This window comes from Fusarium musae, chromosome 2 (genome assembly GCF_019915245.1).
Source record: "Fusarium musae strain F31 chromosome 2, whole genome shotgun sequence".
NCBI classification, from domain to species: Eukaryota; Fungi; Ascomycota; class Sordariomycetes; order Hypocreales; family Nectriaceae; genus Fusarium; species Fusarium musae.
In genome coordinates this window covers 207973-226518 of record NC_058388.1, presented here as the reverse complement: position 1 = coordinate 226518, position 18546 = coordinate 207973, and the positions used below count along the sequence as shown (strand labels likewise).

The 18546-nt window shown below is 48.3% G+C and overlaps 10 protein-coding genes across 10 annotated transcripts; 4 read left to right on the top strand and 6 right to left on the bottom strand.

Annotated features, from left to right (window-relative positions):
- Positions 1-275: 275 nt before the first annotated feature.
- J7337_002027 (uncharacterized protein) lies at positions 276-1502 on the top strand (the record flags this gene model as incomplete). Its single annotated transcript, XM_044819760.1, has 2 exons — positions 276-528; positions 583-1502. 2 exons carry the CDS (start codon positions 276-278, stop codon positions 1500-1502), a joined length of 1173 nt encoding a protein of 390 aa, XP_044684060.1.
- Positions 1503-1624: 122 nt separating this feature from the next.
- Positions 1625-2080, bottom strand: J7337_002026 (uncharacterized protein; the record flags this gene model as incomplete). Its single annotated transcript, XM_044819759.1, has 2 exons — positions 1625-1627; positions 1685-2080. The coding sequence occupies 2 exons, from the start codon at positions 2078-2080 to the stop codon at positions 1625-1627; spliced, it is 399 nt and encodes a 132-aa protein (XP_044684059.1).
- Positions 2081-2950: 870 nt separating this feature from the next.
- Positions 2951-5545, bottom strand: J7337_002025 (uncharacterized protein; the record flags this gene model as incomplete). Its single annotated transcript, XM_044819758.1, has 1 exon — positions 2951-5545. One exon carries the CDS (start codon positions 5543-5545, stop codon positions 2951-2953), a length of 2595 nt encoding a protein of 864 aa, XP_044684058.1.
- Positions 5546-5981: 436 nt separating this feature from the next.
- On the bottom strand, positions 5982-7525 carry J7337_002024 (uncharacterized protein; the record flags this gene model as incomplete). Its single annotated transcript, XM_044819757.1, has 2 exons — positions 5982-7421; positions 7475-7525. The coding sequence occupies 2 exons, from the start codon at positions 7523-7525 to the stop codon at positions 5982-5984; spliced, it is 1491 nt and encodes a 496-aa protein (XP_044684057.1).
- Positions 7526-8518: 993 nt separating this feature from the next.
- J7337_002023 (uncharacterized protein) lies at positions 8519-9626 on the top strand (the record flags this gene model as incomplete). The annotated part of the gene is made up of 3 exons (XM_044819756.1): positions 8519-8583; positions 8712-9451; positions 9490-9626. The coding sequence occupies 3 exons, from the start codon at positions 8519-8521 to the stop codon at positions 9624-9626; spliced, it is 942 nt and encodes a 313-aa protein (XP_044684056.1).
- A 1746-nt stretch (positions 9627-11372) lies between these two features.
- On the top strand, positions 11373-12516 carry J7337_002022 (uncharacterized protein; the record flags this gene model as incomplete). Its single annotated transcript, XM_044819755.1, has 2 exons — positions 11373-11865; positions 11915-12516. The coding sequence occupies 2 exons, from the start codon at positions 11373-11375 to the stop codon at positions 12514-12516; spliced, it is 1095 nt and encodes a 364-aa protein (XP_044684055.1).
- A 163-nt stretch (positions 12517-12679) lies between these two features.
- J7337_002021 (uncharacterized protein) lies at positions 12680-13198 on the bottom strand (the record flags this gene model as incomplete). The annotated part of the gene is made up of 1 exon (XM_044819754.1): positions 12680-13198. The coding sequence occupies one exon, from the start codon at positions 13196-13198 to the stop codon at positions 12680-12682; it is 519 nt and encodes a 172-aa protein (XP_044684054.1).
- Positions 13199-13400: 202 nt separating this feature from the next.
- On the bottom strand, positions 13401-14060 carry J7337_002020 (uncharacterized protein; the record flags this gene model as incomplete). Its single annotated transcript, XM_044819753.1, has 3 exons — positions 13401-13441; positions 13511-13656; positions 13720-14060. The coding sequence occupies 3 exons, from the start codon at positions 14058-14060 to the stop codon at positions 13401-13403; spliced, it is 528 nt and encodes a 175-aa protein (XP_044684053.1).
- A 1392-nt stretch (positions 14061-15452) lies between these two features.
- J7337_002019 (uncharacterized protein) lies at positions 15453-16854 on the top strand (the record flags this gene model as incomplete). The annotated part of the gene is made up of 2 exons (XM_044819752.1): positions 15453-16326; positions 16373-16854. 2 exons carry the CDS (start codon positions 15453-15455, stop codon positions 16852-16854), a joined length of 1356 nt encoding a protein of 451 aa, XP_044684052.1.
- Positions 16855-17095: 241 nt separating this feature from the next.
- J7337_002018 (uncharacterized protein) lies at positions 17096-18546 on the bottom strand (the record flags this gene model as incomplete). Its single annotated transcript, XM_044819751.1, has 4 exons — positions 17096-17235; positions 17291-17641; positions 17863-18261; positions 18309-18546. 4 exons carry the CDS (start codon positions 18544-18546, stop codon positions 17096-17098), a joined length of 1128 nt encoding a protein of 375 aa, XP_044684051.1.

Here is an 18546-nt window from a genome sequence, read left to right as displayed (position 1 = left end):
CCCAATCTTGGTTACGTTAGCTCCCGAAACCTTCTAAAGAGCCGAAAACTCCACATAATTCTCGGGTTGTGGGAGAACGCGAATGCTTCATCCATTATGCCTCCACCAAGGCTGAGGCGGACGATCCACTCGAATGGGTATTGCGTAACGGACGTGCAAGCCTGTAAATTCTCCGATCCACCAATCCGAGGGATTGTATTATATATAAAAGACAGCCTAATTGCTTCTGATTATGCTTCTTTGCAACCTTCTCACTCATCAATTCTTCATTCAACATGGTTTCTTTTAAGTCCCTCGCTTCAGCGGGTTTTGTTCTCGCTGGTCTTGCCTCTGCTCATCCTGGTGAGAAGCATGATCATCAGAAGATTAAGAGACAGATTCAGACCCGTGATGCTATCGCCAACTTGGGTCAGAGGTCGTTGAACGCGTGCTCTGGTTCTCTTCATGCTCGGGAGCTGAAGGTTCGTTCGATTGCTCGTCGAGCAGAGAAGGTCGAACAGCTCCGTAAGAGACTTGGTATCAAGACTGGTATGCTAAAGATCCCCTTCCGACTATTTCTCTGGTACTGATACTTTGCATTAGCTGCCAAGAAGCATCGCCGCGATGAGGACGATATTGTCAAGTGGGAGGCTGTCAACCATAACAAGACTGCAGTCTCAGACAACAACATGTTCACTCCTCTCGAGACAGTTTTTGGCGCCAACTCCAGCTGTATCCTGTCACCCGAGATCACTGCTGGTCCTTACTACATCGTCGGCGAATACTTGCGATCCAACGTCATCGAAACGGAGTTCTGTGACGGTGTCCCTCTGTTCCTCGAGGTCCAATACGTCGATGTCTCCACCTGTAATGGAGTACCCAACTTGGCTACCGACGTTTGGAACTGCAATGCCACTGGTGTTTACTCCGGAGTTAGCTCCCAAGCTGGTCTGAACACCACTTTCCTCCGCGGTATTCAGATCACCGACCACGATGGTGTTGTCCAGTTTGAGACTATTTTCCCCGGTCACTATGAGGGTCGTGCCACTCATACTCATCTCCTCACCCACGCCAATGCATCGGTTTCTTCCAATGGCACTATTCAGGTCTACAACAGTCCTGTTCAACACATTGGTCAGCTTTTCTGGCCCGAGGATCTTCGTGAGGAAGTCGAAGCTCTTGCGCCTTACAACACCAACACTGTTGAAGTGACCACCAACGAGGAGGATATGTGGTCTGTTCTTCAGGCTGATGAGTCTTATGACCCCTTCCCTCAGTACGTCTACCTGGGAGACTCTGTTCAGGATGGAATCTTTGCCTGGATCCAAATCGGTATCAACACTACTGCGGACTACACCTCTGACGAGTACTACGGCGTTGCTGGATACTTGGCTAGCGATGGTGGTCATGCTTTGGACAGTGGTATTGGTGGAGGCGGCGGTGGCGGTGGCCAGGGAGGTCAACCTCCTTCTGGAAGTGGAACCCCTCCTGCTGGCCAGCCTACTGGAACTCGATCTGCCTAAGTATTCGGTGATAGACTCTTTCTGGGGTCAGTGAAGCCAAAGAGTGCCGCAGAGTGATGGTTCAAGCAGCTAAGAATGAAGGCAATTAGTGGGTCGGTAGATTGATGCTGCTCCATGGATGGTTACTGATGGGGGAAGGAGAAAGGAGAACATGTAACTAGACTATATTCATGCCATATTACAACAAGAGGGGTTGCTCCAGCCTCTTCTGAAGGCGCTTCACCCTGTCCAGTCAAAACGTTGAAGATATTCCGGACATTAGAGGCCGCACCATCTGCACCCTTGCTATTGAGGGCTTGAAGATAGCTGTTAATATCCTCGGTGTCATTATTCTTGACGGCAGTAGGATACCCCTCTTGCCAGGCCTGAATTACCAAGAGAGAGGAGTGCAGCATTCCGATATCCGCCAGCTGCTCTTGTTGAACCTGGATGGTTTGAAGAGTTCCTTGTATTCTGTTCAGCGCGTCCATGATTTGGGTCTGGCGCTCTTCGGCGGCTTGGTCAGCCTGTTCCTTTTGGATCGGACCGATAGGGATTCTGGCGATGGTCGCAGCGACCTGACCAGCGGTTGCCGCCATGACTATTTGTGTTCGATTGGGAAAGCGTAAGAGGATGAATAGAAATGGGAGTGAGATAGTGAATGCTGAAGTTTGATCAAGCAATTCATCCGGACCCTTACTGAATATATATAGTTATCCACCACGAACAGCTTTCCTACTATCACATTTCGCTAGCTACAGAGAGCTGAGCTCGGTGGCTGAGTCGTACTTTCGTAAAGGTCTATCTGCAGCATATTATCACGAATATGGACGAGTGCATCGTGAAATATGTTGCCATGACCCTCACTGCCACAATCAGCTCAACCCTCTTAGGGTACACGTTTTGGTCTTGAAGGGCCTATGGATGGGTAAATACGCGATTACGGTATAGACCGAGACCCTAGGGTACCTATACTGAGTTTAGTATCAAAGATGGCTTACTGTAATGGCTTTCTTAGGCATAAATATTTTATTGTAGTATATATCACTAAGTTCGAAGTAGGGTACTAATACATACTACCACTTAGCTTATTATTAATATGTATAAATAAACCTTTATCCTCTAATTAAGTAAAACATGAATATAGGTAGTAAGCTATAGAATAGGTCTAGACCTAGAGCTGCGATACAATATATTAAGCCATTTTACTAACTATTAGATATCTTTATAAATTGTGCTATATTTAGGCCTCTAAGTTTAATATAGCTAATCTAGACTGGATTGTGGCTTCTTGAGGATGCACTGTGATAAAAATACATGGGCTTACCTACTCTTGGAGGTAAAAACCCACAATCTGCAAAGCCGGCAAGCTTGACTATTAGCCTTGGATAACTATAGCCGCCTAGGAAACCTAATAACTGATAACATAATCTGATAAGTGCCAAATAATGTACCCCAATGAGGTCGTATCACAACTCAAACCTCGGTTCGAGTTCCCAATCATAAAGAAACCTAACATCAACACGATCCCCAAGCAATCCGGTTAACCCAACTCTCACATCCTCATCTGGCACCATATCGATGAAATTGTTGTCAAAGACCACGTTCTTGCCATCACTGCCAGATGCACTCAACACCACTCCTTTGGCCGGCGCATTGGTCCTCAAGATGACAGCTGATCCATCATCCACTATCTCCGTAGTGATTTTCAGATCAGGAGACATGTGCACATACTTGAGAGGCTCGGGCCAGCTCACCCATCTGGCTAGTTGTTCTCCGGATGATACGTCTCGTATATACGCAACCAAGACCGTTTCATCGGGGTTTGGAATGTCCAGCCCGGCCAGAAGTTCAGTTGAACGGTTCGCTTTCAGAACATGTTCCTTTGACGCGACCGCACCCTTCCATTCAACTGGCTTCCCGCTCTGGATATCAAATGCTTTGACCTCCAGGCTGACCTTCATATCGTCGAGATGACCGTTGACAGCCCAAATGTCGACTTTGTGCTTCTTATCGAGATAACCAGTGGTGATATAAGGTGGCTTCTCTGTGGCGACTCGTTCCATTCCAACAACCATCTTGTCGAGTGCTCGCTTAGTAATGTAGTAAGCAGGCTTGGGATTCATATCAACATCAACTAGTGCCCAGCTAATACCAGGCCAGATGTCGTTCAGCTGCCAGACCAAGACACCACCACAGTTCTCTTCCCCAGGCCCTCGGAACTCACGTCGCCAACAGTTATAAGCATACGCCATCGCTTCGGCCTGAAGGAACTGCGTGCAGTACACAAAGTCGCGAAGTGGGTTCATACGGAAGCGATAGTTCTCGCCCATGTACATTGGGTACCGTCTTTGATGACCAGGGCCTTTATCATGGACGTCAAAGGTCCTCGACTGTGCATGGCGCTCTTGGGGAGACGTGATAGCTCGCTGAAGAGTCTGGAGACTAGGAGCTGACTCGAAGCCGAATTCGGACATGAAGCGAGACATGTAGGCTTTGTAGTCCTGGTATGGTGACATCTGGCCATGCCAGACATCCCAGCAGTGCGTGTCACCAACCGTGGTGTCATTGGAGAAGCTTCCACCGTAAGGAGAGCTGATCCAATATGGGACATCAGTGCCTGATGCTTTGATGACGGAAGGGAGAGTGCGTTCATAGATCTCACGTGCTGGAAATGTGGTCTTGTCCCATGGTCCGGTCGTGTCACTGTAGTCAACATCCCAGCAGCGATCTCCGTCTGCGCACATGTAATCTTCATTGTTTCCACACCACAAAGCAAGGGAGGGATGATGACCAACACGCTGCACGTGTTGCTCCGCTTCGATCTTGGAATTGGCAACGAAGTCTGGAGAGGCTGGGTAGTTGCCGCATGCGAACAAGAAGTCCTGCCAGACCATGATGCCTTCACGGTCACATATATCGTAAAAGTCGTCACTCTCAACAATTCCGCCGCCCCAGACACGAATCATTGACTGATTTCCGGCTTTGGCAAGAGTGATCCATTTCTCGTATGTGCTTCTTGACACTCGCGGTAGCATGAAGTCGGCGGGGATCCAACATGAGCCTCCGCTGAAGAGACGAATGTTGTTGACTTCAAAGACGAATGAGGTGCCTGGCTGGTTTTTGAGTGGGTGTTGTAGTAAGCGCAGCCGTCTGATGCCTAACTTCTTGCTCACGGTGTGATTGGGAATGCTGACCTGGAGGAGATACAGGTTCTGCTCCCCATACAAGAACGGGTACCATAGCTTAGGTTTGTTGACCTTTACCGTAAACGATAGAGCGCCTCTAGTCGACTTTGACGCTTTATCGTCAACAACGACATCCCCTGTTTCAACGTCCAGTAATTGAACCTGAACCTCATTGATACCGTTGTGACCCTCTAGTTGGGCTTCGACTTTGATGTCCACAGAGGAGAGATCCGGGGCAACATTCTGGGTGACCTTGAGATCACAGATGCGTGACTCGTAGACCTCCAAGTAAATGGGTTTCCAAGGACCGCTAGTGTTGACGCATGGTCCCCAGTCCCAACCCCAATGATACTGAGCCTTCCTGACAAAGAGTCTCTCAGACCCACCAAAGCTGACGCCTCTTCCCTCCTTGAGCGTTTTGTATCCAATACGCTCACGTTCAGAACGACCATAGGCTGGGGCAGCTTTGAACTTGAGCTCCAAAACAGACGGTTTCTCTCTACCCCGCAGCATATCAGTGACATCGATACGGTGAGATCTGTGCATATTGTTGCTGGACAAGATATGCGAATCGTTCAGATATACGTCAACTACTGTATCAAGGCCCTCAAAGACAAGTTCTACCTTTTCAGAGGGTTTCAGATCGAGTGCGGAAATCTCCTCGGTACGATATGTCCAGTCCGCATCATTGACCCAAAGACACTTCAGTTCGTTGATGTCAATATAGGGATCGGGGATCAACTCATGATGCAAAAGATCAATATGAGCGACAGTTGGAAACTGGGCGACAGGTAGAAAGGACGAAGCAGTGCCGCCGTTCAGAGAGCTGGCTTGCTTGAACTTCCAACCTTTATCCAAGTGGATTTGACGCACCATGGTGACTGCGAGCGAAAAGATATTCAGTGAGAATAGTGAATGAAGTGTCTTCTCTGAAGAAGGTCGGACAGTCGATGCGGGGAACCTACAACTTATGTTATAACTCTGGGGGTTACACCGGAAGTGGATTAACGAACCAGTCGGCGATTTATCCGTGAGAACATGACTGATGATCAGACGTTCGCAGTCTTACATTGGTAGGTGAAGTGTCTGATCTCCACCAACAGCTAACTACGGCGGTAATATGTAGATCCGCACTAGCTGCAGTGCAAGAAATAACTTCCAATGGTCGCAATAGGCGGGCCTCAATTCCACATATTTATTTAGTTACTGGAAATATGTTTAGCTCGTATTAATAAACTAAATTAGAACATGGTCGAAACGAACGGTGTCTCAAGCCTAGACACAATATAGAAGAGATCCAGTACATTTAAACCTAAGCTTTTACCTTTTCCTTGTCGCTGGTGATAGACAGGGTCTTAGTGTCACTCGAGGCGTCAATGGCGACTTCATCATCAAAGAGAGCTGAGATCTCCTCCAGGGTCATTCCCTTAGTCTCAGGGAAGAACAGGGCGAAGATGATGGCACAAATAATTGTGAATGCCATCATGATGAGATAAAATCTCCAGCCAATGGTTTCGAAAGCAGTCGGTGCAGCCTCAAGAAGAGTAAGAGAGCCAACAAAAAGACCGGCACAGGATATCGCAAAGCCTTTGCCTCGAAGATGAGTAGGCCATATCTCAGAACCGTAGACATAAGTCGAGGCATCCATGCAGGTGGCATAGAAAGTCAGGTGCAGATATAAGAAGAAGACACCAGCCGAGTTGCCACCTTTATTTGTCGTGCCTCCGTAAAGAGCGACCATGATGCTTACCCCAAGAAGTGAGATGGCGCAGCCAATGAGGCCGGTGACCATCAGCCATTTTCTTCCGACGTAGTCAAGGAGGACAGCGTTGATGGCATTGCAGACAAGTCCTTCGGTCAACCATCCAGCCGAGAGAGCGAGACTAGCAGAAGCGCCATGTCCGAGGGCCGCATAAAGTGAAGGTCCATAGTTGTTGATAACGGTAGTTCCAGTAAGTTGGCCAGCAAGAAGAGTGGTGAAACCAATCATGGCCCTCTTCCGGTAATGAGGAACGGTAAACAGTGAAGCCCAAGAAGATGGCAAGTGTCGCTCAAGCTCTACCTGAGCGCGAATCTGGGCAAATTCGGCCTTGGCTGCATGGTTGTCGGGGTCGCTTGGGTCTCTGTAGATGCGCTGCAGAACAGCCTCGGCTCTTTCGTGCTGATCGTTGTCGATGAGCCATCGTGGAGACTCAGGAATGAAGTAGACGCCACATGCCAGGATGAGTGGAGGTAAGCACTGTATGGCCAGAGGAGGACGCCACTGTGCCCCGTCTGCGTTGACGAAGTAGAAGCCGAATCCGACCCAAGCGGACGATGAGTATCCGACCAAAATCGAAACACCGTGAAGACCAACGAGGAGGCCACGAGCATGAGGAGGCGCGACCTCGCTCTGCCAAAGGGGCACAAGCATGACGAGTCCACCGATAGCCAGGCCTGTAAGAAACCTTGCGACTAGATACATTGCCAAGTGGACAGAGCCAGCTTGAAGCCCGCCACCAATAATAGCGATTAGACTTGCAAGGAACATGGCCTTGCATCGACCGAACTTGTCGGCAACAGCTCCAAAGCTCAAGGTGCCGATGAGGCCACCGCCCTGGAAGAGCCCGTTGATTGCACCAGTGAGAGCGGCTGCATTGCTGGCTGTATCGAGACCGAAGTAATGGAGAAAGGATGGCTGGCCGAGGGTGGATCCTATGATGGCGGAACAGTATCCGTAGGTGATACTACCAAAAGTCGCAAAGGCAATGATCTGTTGATACAGTGATCAGATGATTTCCAATGATGCAGATACACAGTACGTACGAGAATGTTATAGCCACTAAGTGGTTTGCCGCGAAACTTGATGAGTGCCATGCCGTAGTGTCAGAAGCTGGTAACTGTAAAAGGTCGTGATGTGCAGGACAGTTATTGTACAATTCATCCGGATCTCATGGGCGCATTGGAGGGTTCAAATAGTCCTAACACTTCCAATGGCCTGTCTAATATTACACTATTGCAACCTTAGCTAGGCAATACAGTGGTTCACTGAAGGAGGCTATCTAAGTTGCCTGTCGTACTATTCCATAAGTGGTCAAGGCCAGATAACAGTGCTGGGTAATGCCTACCCGGATAGCGACGGCCAATCAGCTTCCAAGTCCGTAGAGAAGTGCCGCTTGAGGTGGACTCCGCTCTTGGTAAGGTACGCTAGTATGCGGGGATGAAGCTTATCATGGGGTCGCCCTTTGTGATATGAAGGCTTGCTGGGTAATGCTTAACCAGCACTATTGCTTCGTCATTGATGACCTATCTAAGAGCAATTAGGTAATGAAACATTGGAACGATCTATTCAACGATAGGTGTATCGTGCCTATAGAACGTGGCTGCACGGCTGTACTCGGCATCGTATAGCCTTGCTCCCTCGCTCTTCACCCGGAGTCTCGATTATATTCTCCATTACCGATGTGCTCCTTCAAATACTCTCGTCACCCTTACAATTTCCTGTCAGCACAATCCAAAGGTTTTGCCCTGCACCAAGTTATCTTCTTGGCAAGCTGGAATAATCGATGTACATCCGGATAAGATGCCATCGCATAGCCGTCCCATTCTTAGTGCCGGACTGATGCTAGCTTAGACAGGCGCAAGACTAGATAAGAAACACGCCAAAATACATCACGTGTGGCCTATAACCCCGCTTCAGTGTCTATTATCTGTTCAACAATGTGTCCATTCCTGCCAATGTCAATACTATGAGATCTCAGGTGACAGTCTCTGGAAAGCCGAGGCAGCGGTCAGCTTTAGCTTGCAGTACATGTCGCACCAAGCGGGTCAAGGTAGGTTCATCTTTGATTGGCAGAAGTGATCTGTTTGATGCTAAACGGAAATAGTGTGATGGCCAACGTCCTTCGTGCTCAACGTGTAATACAGCTGGGGAGGTCTGTGAATACGCGACCCAGGACAGTAATAGAAAGTAAACGAGCCCAATTACCTTTTACATCAATAGCCATTGATGTTTAACTGTGAAACAAGAAGCCATAAGTACCTTATCTAACTATTGTCATAGACCCCCAAGCAAACGTTACGTAGAGGCGCTCCAAGAGAGGATCAGAACATTGGAAGCACAAATCGAACGTTTCCAAAGCAACGCTGCAACTCAGGACAGACTCGCATCGAGCTTTGTTGAAGACACCTACAGCAATTCGGAGGGTGATTCCCTTCCTGACGATTCTAGCTACAGATCTCCAATCAAGGATATAAGCGATCGACTTGGAGCTCTCAACATTGGCGAAGATGGCCAGATCCACTACTTCGGTTCTAGGAGTAACTTCTCACTACTGAAGAATAGTCCTGCAGCAAGCTCGACTGTGTCATCGCGTGAGCTGCAGAAACAGGCTGCAGATACACTTGACCAACTTAATCTTCGCGTTGATATATCCGACGAATTACGGAATCATCTCTTGGACCTCTTTTGGAGTTGGCAGAATACATGGCAGTATCTCGTCGTCAAAGAATTGTTCCTCGAAGATCTGTACATCACTCATTCCGGCCGATACGCCTCACCTTTATTGCTTTCCTCTGTCTTGGCGCTTGCAGCTCGGTATTCGGATCGGATCGAACTACGAACTGATCCTCTTGACCAGAATACGGCTGGCAACGCGTTGGCTGAGCAGGCCAAGATGATCTTGTTTTATGAGAGCCAGGCGCCGAAAGTGACGACAGTGCAGGCGACAGCGTTGCTTGGGTTGCGAGAGATAGCTACTGACAAGGAGGCTCTTGGATGGATGTATTGCGGTAGGAGACGTGGTAAGAGATTGATTGATAGTTACTAACGATGCTTGCAGGTATGGCAGCAAGAATGGCCTTCAACCTTGGACTTCATCTCGACCGAAGCCACTGGGTCGATACAGGACACATAACTAAGGATGAAGCTGAAGTTGGAACTATTGTTTGGTGGGGATGCTATGTTTTAGATAAGTGAGCTTCCTCTTTAACTCATGCAGAGAGATATCTACAGCTAACATGACCACTTGAGGCTATTTAATATTGGACTTGGTCGACCATCCACTATCCAAGAACACGAAACATCTGCCAAGCTACCTTCTATGGAACATGGTGCAGAGTACGAATCTTGGCATTCCGAGTCTCCGATCGGTGAACCTATCGTTTTCCCTCGGAGTCACCAAGTCTCGAATGTTCGTGCGACCGTTCAGCTATTTAGGGTCACATCTTCAGCCTTGGATGAGATGTAAGTTACCTTACTACTCGGCTTTTCTCTAGGTACTGAAGCCCCCCTAAGATATAGGCCTGGAAGCCAACATGCCAAGTCGCGAATCATGGAGCTCGTCACCAAAACACATGTCAATATCATCGAGTTTCAGATAAATCTTCCAAGCTGTCTTCGACTATCACCATCGCCACTGGCACCTACGCTACCTCACATCTACTTGCTACAGTAAGTCCCTAGTGCCCCCTTTTGGCACTTTATGTACTGATTCCCTTGGAGTCTTCAGATCCATGTTGCCATAATCTTGCTGCATCGGCCTTTTGTCGGAGTGCAGCGAAAGACATTAGACTCTGGCAATTTTCATCCCAGCACCGGATCAAGTCACCTCAAGGAGTGTAGTCAGTCTTCACATTCCATCGGTAATATCTTCAAGCTTTACAGCAAACACTACACCTTAGTGAGTCGCTCTATCACTCTTAGGAGTATTGCCATGCTGATTGACCTCAGCGACGAATACCCATCTCAGCCATTCACTGCGCTTTCACGGCATCAATCATTCTTCTCCTTGAAACAACGTCTACAGATGCAAAAGACCGTGATCGCGCTATAGCTTCACTAAAAGTGTTGGCAGAAGCACTCACTGACATGAGTACTGCTTGGGCCTGGAGCCAGCGTGCATTGCTTGCAATTCGCCAACTGGCTCGGGAGTGGTCAGTCAGTGAAGATGCGTTCGGTGCACTTGGGATCAGTAAAGAAGAAAGCGGACAGGCCACTGGGGGTGCTATCGTGGGTACATCACAAGGGCTCGATGAGGATGAATGTAGTAGTTCACTCTGGGCAGCAGAAGGCCCCCATTGTTTTGACATGGACATTCCGTTTATGACTAGTGACGGCTTGGACTATCAGGGATGGATTGGCACACTGTTTACAGAACCGGGGTATCCAGGTGACGCTGCTTAAGTAATGCAATTGAGAGATAAACAATCAGGTATATCTACCATCTAGGTCATTAGGAACCGAGGGCAGCCGATGCTACTGGTAGTCGCAGTCCAGCTCACTTGGACTCGTATCTTATCTCACCAATACATAATGCCGTGTTTCGGGTACTGTTAAGATAACCAATGTGACTGCGCAGTGTCTTTTGGGGTGATTCCCCGAGATCAAGTTCAGTGAGGGGATTTGGTGGATAATGCTTAGCCGGGTCTAGATCAGTAGTGCTCACAGGCCCTGCATATCACTAACGCCTCTCAATCTGCGGGGTAATGCTAGGCTGTTTAGTAGCGTAGTACGTAGGGAACTCCGTTATGGATAATGCCTATCCGAGAAAATGGGCGATGCAGGTGATGTCTGCTCTTAGGTATTGCCACAGGGAAAGGTTATTAATGCTGAGATAATAGGTATATAAGTATATATCATGCATAGCTCAACATTGGCGAATCCAAAGCACTGCCTGTCTCATTACGCACTCCTCTGCCTGTTATTTCCACTACTGTTATCAAAATGTCAATTCGTCAATGGAAAGCCGCCATCTGCCAGGCCGAACCATGTTGGTTCGACAAAATCGCCGCTGTCAAAAAGACAATCCGTCTCATCAACGAAGCCAGCCAAAACGGAGCTTCCCTCATAGCCTTCTCCGAGGTTTGGCTCCCAGGCTATCCCAATTTCCTATGGTCAGGAACATACAGGGAGAACATGCCCTTGGTGCAGAAGTACATGCAAAACAGCATATCTGCCTATGGGGATGAGATGCTCGAGATCCGTCAAGCTGCTGCAGCTGCCAACATCTACGTATGCTTTGGTTTCAGTGAGCGGGTTGGAGCTTCGTTGTATCTCGCTCAGGTTCTTATTGGTCCTGACGGGAATATTCTTCTGCATCGCCGCAAGACGAAGCCTACGCATGTCGAGAGGACTATCTTTGGAGATTCTACCGGGGATTCTCTCACTACTGTTGTGGACACTCCCTTGGGAAAGATTGGCATGTTGAACTGCTGGGGTACGTTCATAATGCACTGTCCTGATACTCTGCTGACGATTTTGTTCAGAACACCTTCAGCCACTCCTCAAGTATCATACCTACTGCCAAGGTGAACAGGTTCATATCGCGGCCTGGCCATTTAACGCAAAGTGGACTGAATCAGCTGTTGAGCCCTACTCGGTCTTTTCAGAGGCGAACGAGGTTACAGCCAGTCGCATGTATGCACTCGAGGGTGCTGTCTATGTCCTCGTGACTAATCAGCCACTGTCTGCCGAAGGTGCTAAGCTCAACAGTGAGGGCCAAGGAAACGCAGACAAGGACGGTTTCATGCTCGCAGGAGGTGGTGGTGCCGCAGCTGTTTTTGGCCCGGATGGCCGACAGTTAACCGAGCCTACTGACCCCTTGTTTGATGGTCTCATCTACTGCGACATTGATCTGGACAAGATTGACTACGCGAAGACCTTGACTGATTGCGTGGGTCACTACTCACGACCTGACCTGCTGCGACTGGTTGTTGATGATCAACCCAAGAATTATGTTGTGCGCGTATCTGATGGACCGACGAATACTCCCTATCACACTGGTACTAGTGGAGAGACGTTGCTTTCTGCCCACGAGAAGCTCGATGAACTTCTTGCCAGGAAAGCGAAGAAGGAGGCGACAAGCTGATACAGCGAGCGTTGGGATATTAGCAGCTGAGAAGGACGACATGACGACACATAGGGAATTTTACTATAAAGTGAAGATATCTATATGCTTTTGACTTTAATGATACGAAAAGCCACCATAATCGGCCGTAATTGATAAAATACAATCAAGATGCGTGGTCAATCTAATGGCCAAACTGATCAAGCATATCTGTTTCCGTCACATCGCCCAACCTCAAGCTCTCAACCACCAACCCAAGCTCAACCTCAATGGGCACGCGACAATGGCCAACTCTCCATTCATCCTCTGGCTTATACGCAAGAACCAGCATAGCAGTTGCATCCTTCTCCAAGCAGCTTCCGTCCATAATCACGAACGCGTGAGGGTACACAGGTAGGTCTTTGGGTGGTGACGCTTCAAAGACGTCATGCAGATGGTTAACAAATCGTTCAAAGCAATCGTTGGAATCCCTCAGTTGTCCATCGTGGGTCTCAACTTTGAAGATCTCTGGCTTCTTGAGTCTTCCATTTGGCCAGTTCAAGATCTTCTTTGCGAAAGTCTCGGTCGCGATCTCGCAGGCCTGCTGAACGTCTTGGGGCGTGACGTCATGTAATGCATACACTAAGATGATGCTGTTCTCAAGAGCATGATGGTTCCCTTTCTCAAACACGACTCTGGCTTCGCGAGAGGTTTCGTAAGACATTGTTGATACAAATCTCGGCTAGTTATTGGGGAAATAGCTTCAAAGCAAAGAGAAGGGATAGTTTTCACGAATGTGAATGTCATTATGCATTGAGAGATATATATTTAAGCATGATAGCGCTAACATGGTTCTGAAATTTTCAATACAAGACGCCTATCCCAGGACAACTTCAAGTACTTATATATAATCGCTACAAAACTGATCAAACCCAGGGGCCTTCCCTGCTCATTTTCGCAAACAAGACTAAGATAACAGTTAGTTCATCTAACATTGCAAAAGAGAATGCCATCGTTGGTACAGCATATGACTTACCCCTCTTATTCATCTCCACATCCTTCAGAGCAGTCTTTGCCGCGTTCATTGAACCTTCTGCTGCAGTGATGTGGCCCCTGATCGACTGTTTGTTCTGGTAGGCACATGGAAACTGCTCTAGATAGCGCAATCGCTGCTCCGCAGTGCTAGAATATCATCTCGTCAGCCCCCCAACACATTGTGATCTATTCTATTCAGGAAGTACTTACTTGACTGCAGCTCTGATCCATTGCTCTTGCAGAGCATATATCTCCATCTGATCTTCTGCAGTTGCGCGGGCGAACCTGTTGCTATACTGAGCCATTCTCTGTTCGTAGGCGTTCTTGCAGTCGACAGTAAAGTCGGCCGCGTGTTTGTACGACTCATAAAGAACAATCATCGATGGCGAGTTTAGTGCCTGCTCATACTCCGCTTCGTCGATCTTCTTCTGCTTATGGGACATACGCTTTCTGAGAGCAATCAGGTATTGGATACGTTCACCCATGTCTTTTATCTCGAATCTTAAAGCCATCAAGCCGTTTGCAAGCGACTCTTTCGAGTCAGCAGACATGATCGATGGTTGGTATTCAAGGTTAGATTGTCCCTGTGGCCTAGAGCTAGCCTGACTAGAGCTAGCACGACTGGATATAGGCCGATTGGAGGTAGCCTGGCTGGAAACTGCCTGACTTGGTATACCCTGCCTGGAGCTTGCCCTGCTGGATCCACCATCAGAGCGGCTTGAGGAGGGTGCTCGTGCCTCCAGGCGGCTAGGAAGACGTGACACTGGATGAGCAGGGGTTACAGGCCTATAGTTCTGCGCAGGCTGCAACAGGTTAGAAATACAGAGTATATGCTCAAGCATATTATGGTACTTACCCTTGCCATCTCAAGTTCGTCCGTTCGCCTATCTACCATAGGAACTTGGCCGTCTTTGCATCGGCTAGAAAAATATCCTTTGGTGCTGCAGGAGTAACACATGATGAGAAAGAAGGGACAATTGATTTGGATGAAGGAATATAGACTATAGGAAGCAAACAAATTGATACAAAATGAGGGAAATTGTAAATGGTGCGTTGAGATATGTACACGGAATAAAGATTGGAACAATGGCAATGTGATTGAATGATAATATGCTTTTCGAATGGTTCTTTGTCTTCTTTAGAACTCGGATGGCACCGAGTGCTCTCTTATACTCAAGAGGCAGCATGGTTACTTACACATTCGAGATGTGAAGGACCTCCAACTTCCAAGTCCATCAGCATGTTGGTCGAACGCATGGTCGATGGAACTGGTCTCGCAAGTTTCAGGTCTGGTCACAACCAGCAGATAGAAACCTTGGAAGTAACTATAAAAAACATCCGAATGGCACATTTTTCTATTTTCTGGACCAACAGACCGTTACCTTGAGCGTCACGAAGGCTTGAGTCACATTTAAGGGGGCCAATTTTGGAATGGCAGCGTTTAGACGCGCGTCCCGATCCCGGCCACTTGCATGAACCTACCCATATCATGCAAGCGCGCTCGGTAATTCGGAAACTCTTCAGATCACGTAAATGCTGTGCCTCATAGAGTCATCGCCGAAAGTGACAGGGCGATACAGCCGTCAATGTGACTGTTGGTGATAAGCGCGTTTGAGCGCGAAGGAACGTGGTTTGATTGGTTGTTTCGCACTGCCCCGCTCTAGCCGCGCGATTCTCATACGTTTTGTTTCTCATGTGCTTTTCCGGCAGTTCTATCTCCAACATCTCCCAACATCCATCCATCTTCTACCCGTCAATTAGTCGACCCTTTGAGGAAAAGTTGACAAACTCGAACGGAAACATCTCCTTGTCATCAGCCACAGGTAGGCAGCCAACAATAATAGCCCCAAGAGGCAACCCAAAACCATTTTTACTCATGTTCAATCAGCTCACAGCCTGCAGCTTCACAGTATATCTCTCCTTTTTTTGGAACATTTTCTGATATGCACAAATTAAAAAGACTCCTACAGAGGAAACGTCTCAAAAAGGAGGAAGCTCACATGGAGGAACAAGGTCTTGCTCGCATCCCTCTCGAGGCGCCCGCTGCCGCCGATAGCCCCAAGTCACCCTCTCTATCCAACCTGGAACGACTTCCCTTCGAGATCAGAAACGCTTGTTTACTTGCTATAGACTCCATAGCAGACCTCTCTGCTTTAGTTCATGCATCTCCGACATTTCATGAACAATACCAACTTGACCGAGCGTTTTGGCTCTGGCATTGCTTACAGCTGGAACTGGGCCCTGTTTATGTTGATGCCTACATCGCCGACCAATGCAACGCTCCTGAGTTTCGCTTGAAACGTAGCCGGGAGAAAATTCTGTTATTCATTGAGGATTACAAATCACATCGCTCGTTGACGACAGATGTTTTTACCAAATGCCCCGATGAAGATGACATCGTCAGCATCGCCATTTTTCATTCTTCTGTCATTCGGCCACTAATGCATCACTACGTCTCCTGGACTCGCACAATTATGGAACCTCTCTCAACACCGAAGGAAATCAGTCGCACAGAGGAGAGACGCATCATGCGTGGCTTATACCGCTTCCAAATATTCAGTAACCTCTTTGGGGGTGTCAAAGGCAGAGATCATGGAAGTACCTACCTCGGATCCGAAGAAAGACTCAACCTTCTTCTGAATGACTTTGTGGCTTGGGAGATAGAGGAAATCCTGTGCATCAACGCCTTTGCACACGCCAAGTATGAAAGTGTCTTTGAGGCAATCCAATGGGACTTGCACCCTGATAACCCGTCATTCGATATCGTGAGGACCGGTCCTCATACGCCTCCCGGCGCATTCCACCTTGTCAACCATAGTGAGTACCATGGCAATGTCTGGAAAATTGTGATTAACTCCTCCAGTGTCCTCAGAATGGTATAGAAATGGCATGGTCTCGAGGGGCCTGTCCGTTCTGTCCTCCGTATTCGAAGCTCAGGACCGTGCGAAGCTGGTCGAAGTGGTTTCGGAGGAGATTGTGGCTGTCGTGGACGACGTGCTTTTCCGGACCACTATACCTTGGTACCAAGAATCAAGACGCGAGACCCAGTACTCTGACAGGGACCAAGCCCAGGATGATCGTGAGAAGATGGTCTTCACCGGCGACAGTGATGACTCGCCTCCATTCGCATGGGTTGTCTTTTGGAAAGAGGCATACAGCAACCTCTTTGGCGATTTTATACCACGGCCCTTGCGTCAGTGGGGATATATCATGTGGGACAAGGATCGGTTAGATAATACTGATGCTATTGCCATACTTGACCAGGAGTGGAAAGCCATGTATACGAGGCCAGATGCCGAAGACGAGCCGGGGGACCCGAGGGACGAGATGTTGGCTTATCACTAATGAACAGTAGAACATAACGGAAAAGCCATATTTCTTCCGGCTGGTAAGCTGGGGATAGAAGTATAAATTGCAACTATTACATTGACTTAAGTCGCAGAATGGAATGGTAATTAAATTATTGGAAGTGAATTTATGAGGAGAGGCAAGATAAGGAACATGCCACCGCCCTGGTCTAGTTCCTCGTCAACAAGCTCTATAGCGTACTACTACGCCGGATTCTGCCATTGTTTGAGCCTATAGACTAGCAGCCCTTCAGATTGGGAATGGCATTCGGACCGGAACCAAATGCAACTAGCTTTTCGCCACAGTTGGCTGGTGGAGCCAGCGCAACCTGCTTATTGTCGAGATCGAAAGCGAGATAGGCAGCTTCCAAGAAAGGTTCTGTTCACGTATCAGCAGGTATTCACGTATTCATTTCAGAAACCAATCAACTTACGTCCAAGGACTAGCTGTCCCTTCCAGGTAGTCAAAACACCAACCCAGCAAGTCTTGCCCTTATCACCCGACTGGTCAGTGATAATCTTGCTGTACGGGATCTTGATCGTGACGTCGCCGAATTGGAAGTCCCAGCTACCAGGCATGTTGCGCTTCTCGCAAGGAACAAAGTATGCGTCTTGTCCGTTGTTGACTGCGCCGAGGGTCTTGTAGAGAGGATCGACGAATGAGTGGCGGAATCGGAGGTACTGGTTGGAGCTGTCGAGGAGGAAGACTGAGTCGTTCTTGTGGACTGGGTAGCTGGTCACTTTTCCTGACTTGTTCTTTCCACTGGGGACAGTCTGGCTAAGGCCTGTGAGAACAATTGAAGGTCTAAATATCCAATGTTAGATCAGATGCTCGGTGAAGGATCTCTCGAGTACTCGCCCAAATGTTCCAAGCTCGTCCTTTACCAACGGCCTCTTTACAAGCTTGCCCTTGAATTTACCCGTGTCAATACCGCCAAGAATAATTGAAGCTATTATCCAACAGAGGGTCAGCGTCATAGTCTATACGCAAAACAGGAGGACTTACCTGGCTTAGAGCCGTGCTGGTGCAGGTCAATACTGTAAGTGCGGCTAGCAATCTTTTTGTTTGCAACGAGGTTATCCAAGAAGGAGCTGTAGATCTTGCCCGGTGCATAACCATGTTCGACATTGGGCCCAAGCGCAAGCGCACCAATTCCAGAGAACTCATCCTTGTAGGGGTTGAAAAGACCAAAGACTTGTTTGGGAATGCTAACGCCAGCAATTTGAACCGTGTCCTTTTGATAATCCAGATCAAACGTGAGGTTGCTTGGCGGGTAAGTCGTTGGATCGCCATATGAGATTGCCGTGTGACCTAGAACAGGGGAAGAGGTCTTGGACTTGTTGAGCTGATAATATCCATTCGTGCAGCCATCGCAATCCGCGTACGTCTTGTCAGAGATGAACCCTAGAATTAATTAGTAACAACGACCTTGTCGAACAGGAAGCTCATACATGTTGTCGATTTTGCTATGTCTAGATTCAGCCTCATTTTCTGAGGGGGGGTGCCAGCCGCGACTTCAGTAATCCATGAGTTATAGTCATCGGAGTTATCCGCAATCAGGGGCAGAACATGCAGTCCAGGAGGCGATGGGTTGGATTTACTCGCGTGCTTTCCATGAGTTGCAACTACGCCTTGTGCAGCATCTAGCACCAGGAGGGGGAGAGCTAACAGCCAGTATTGGTGGACCAT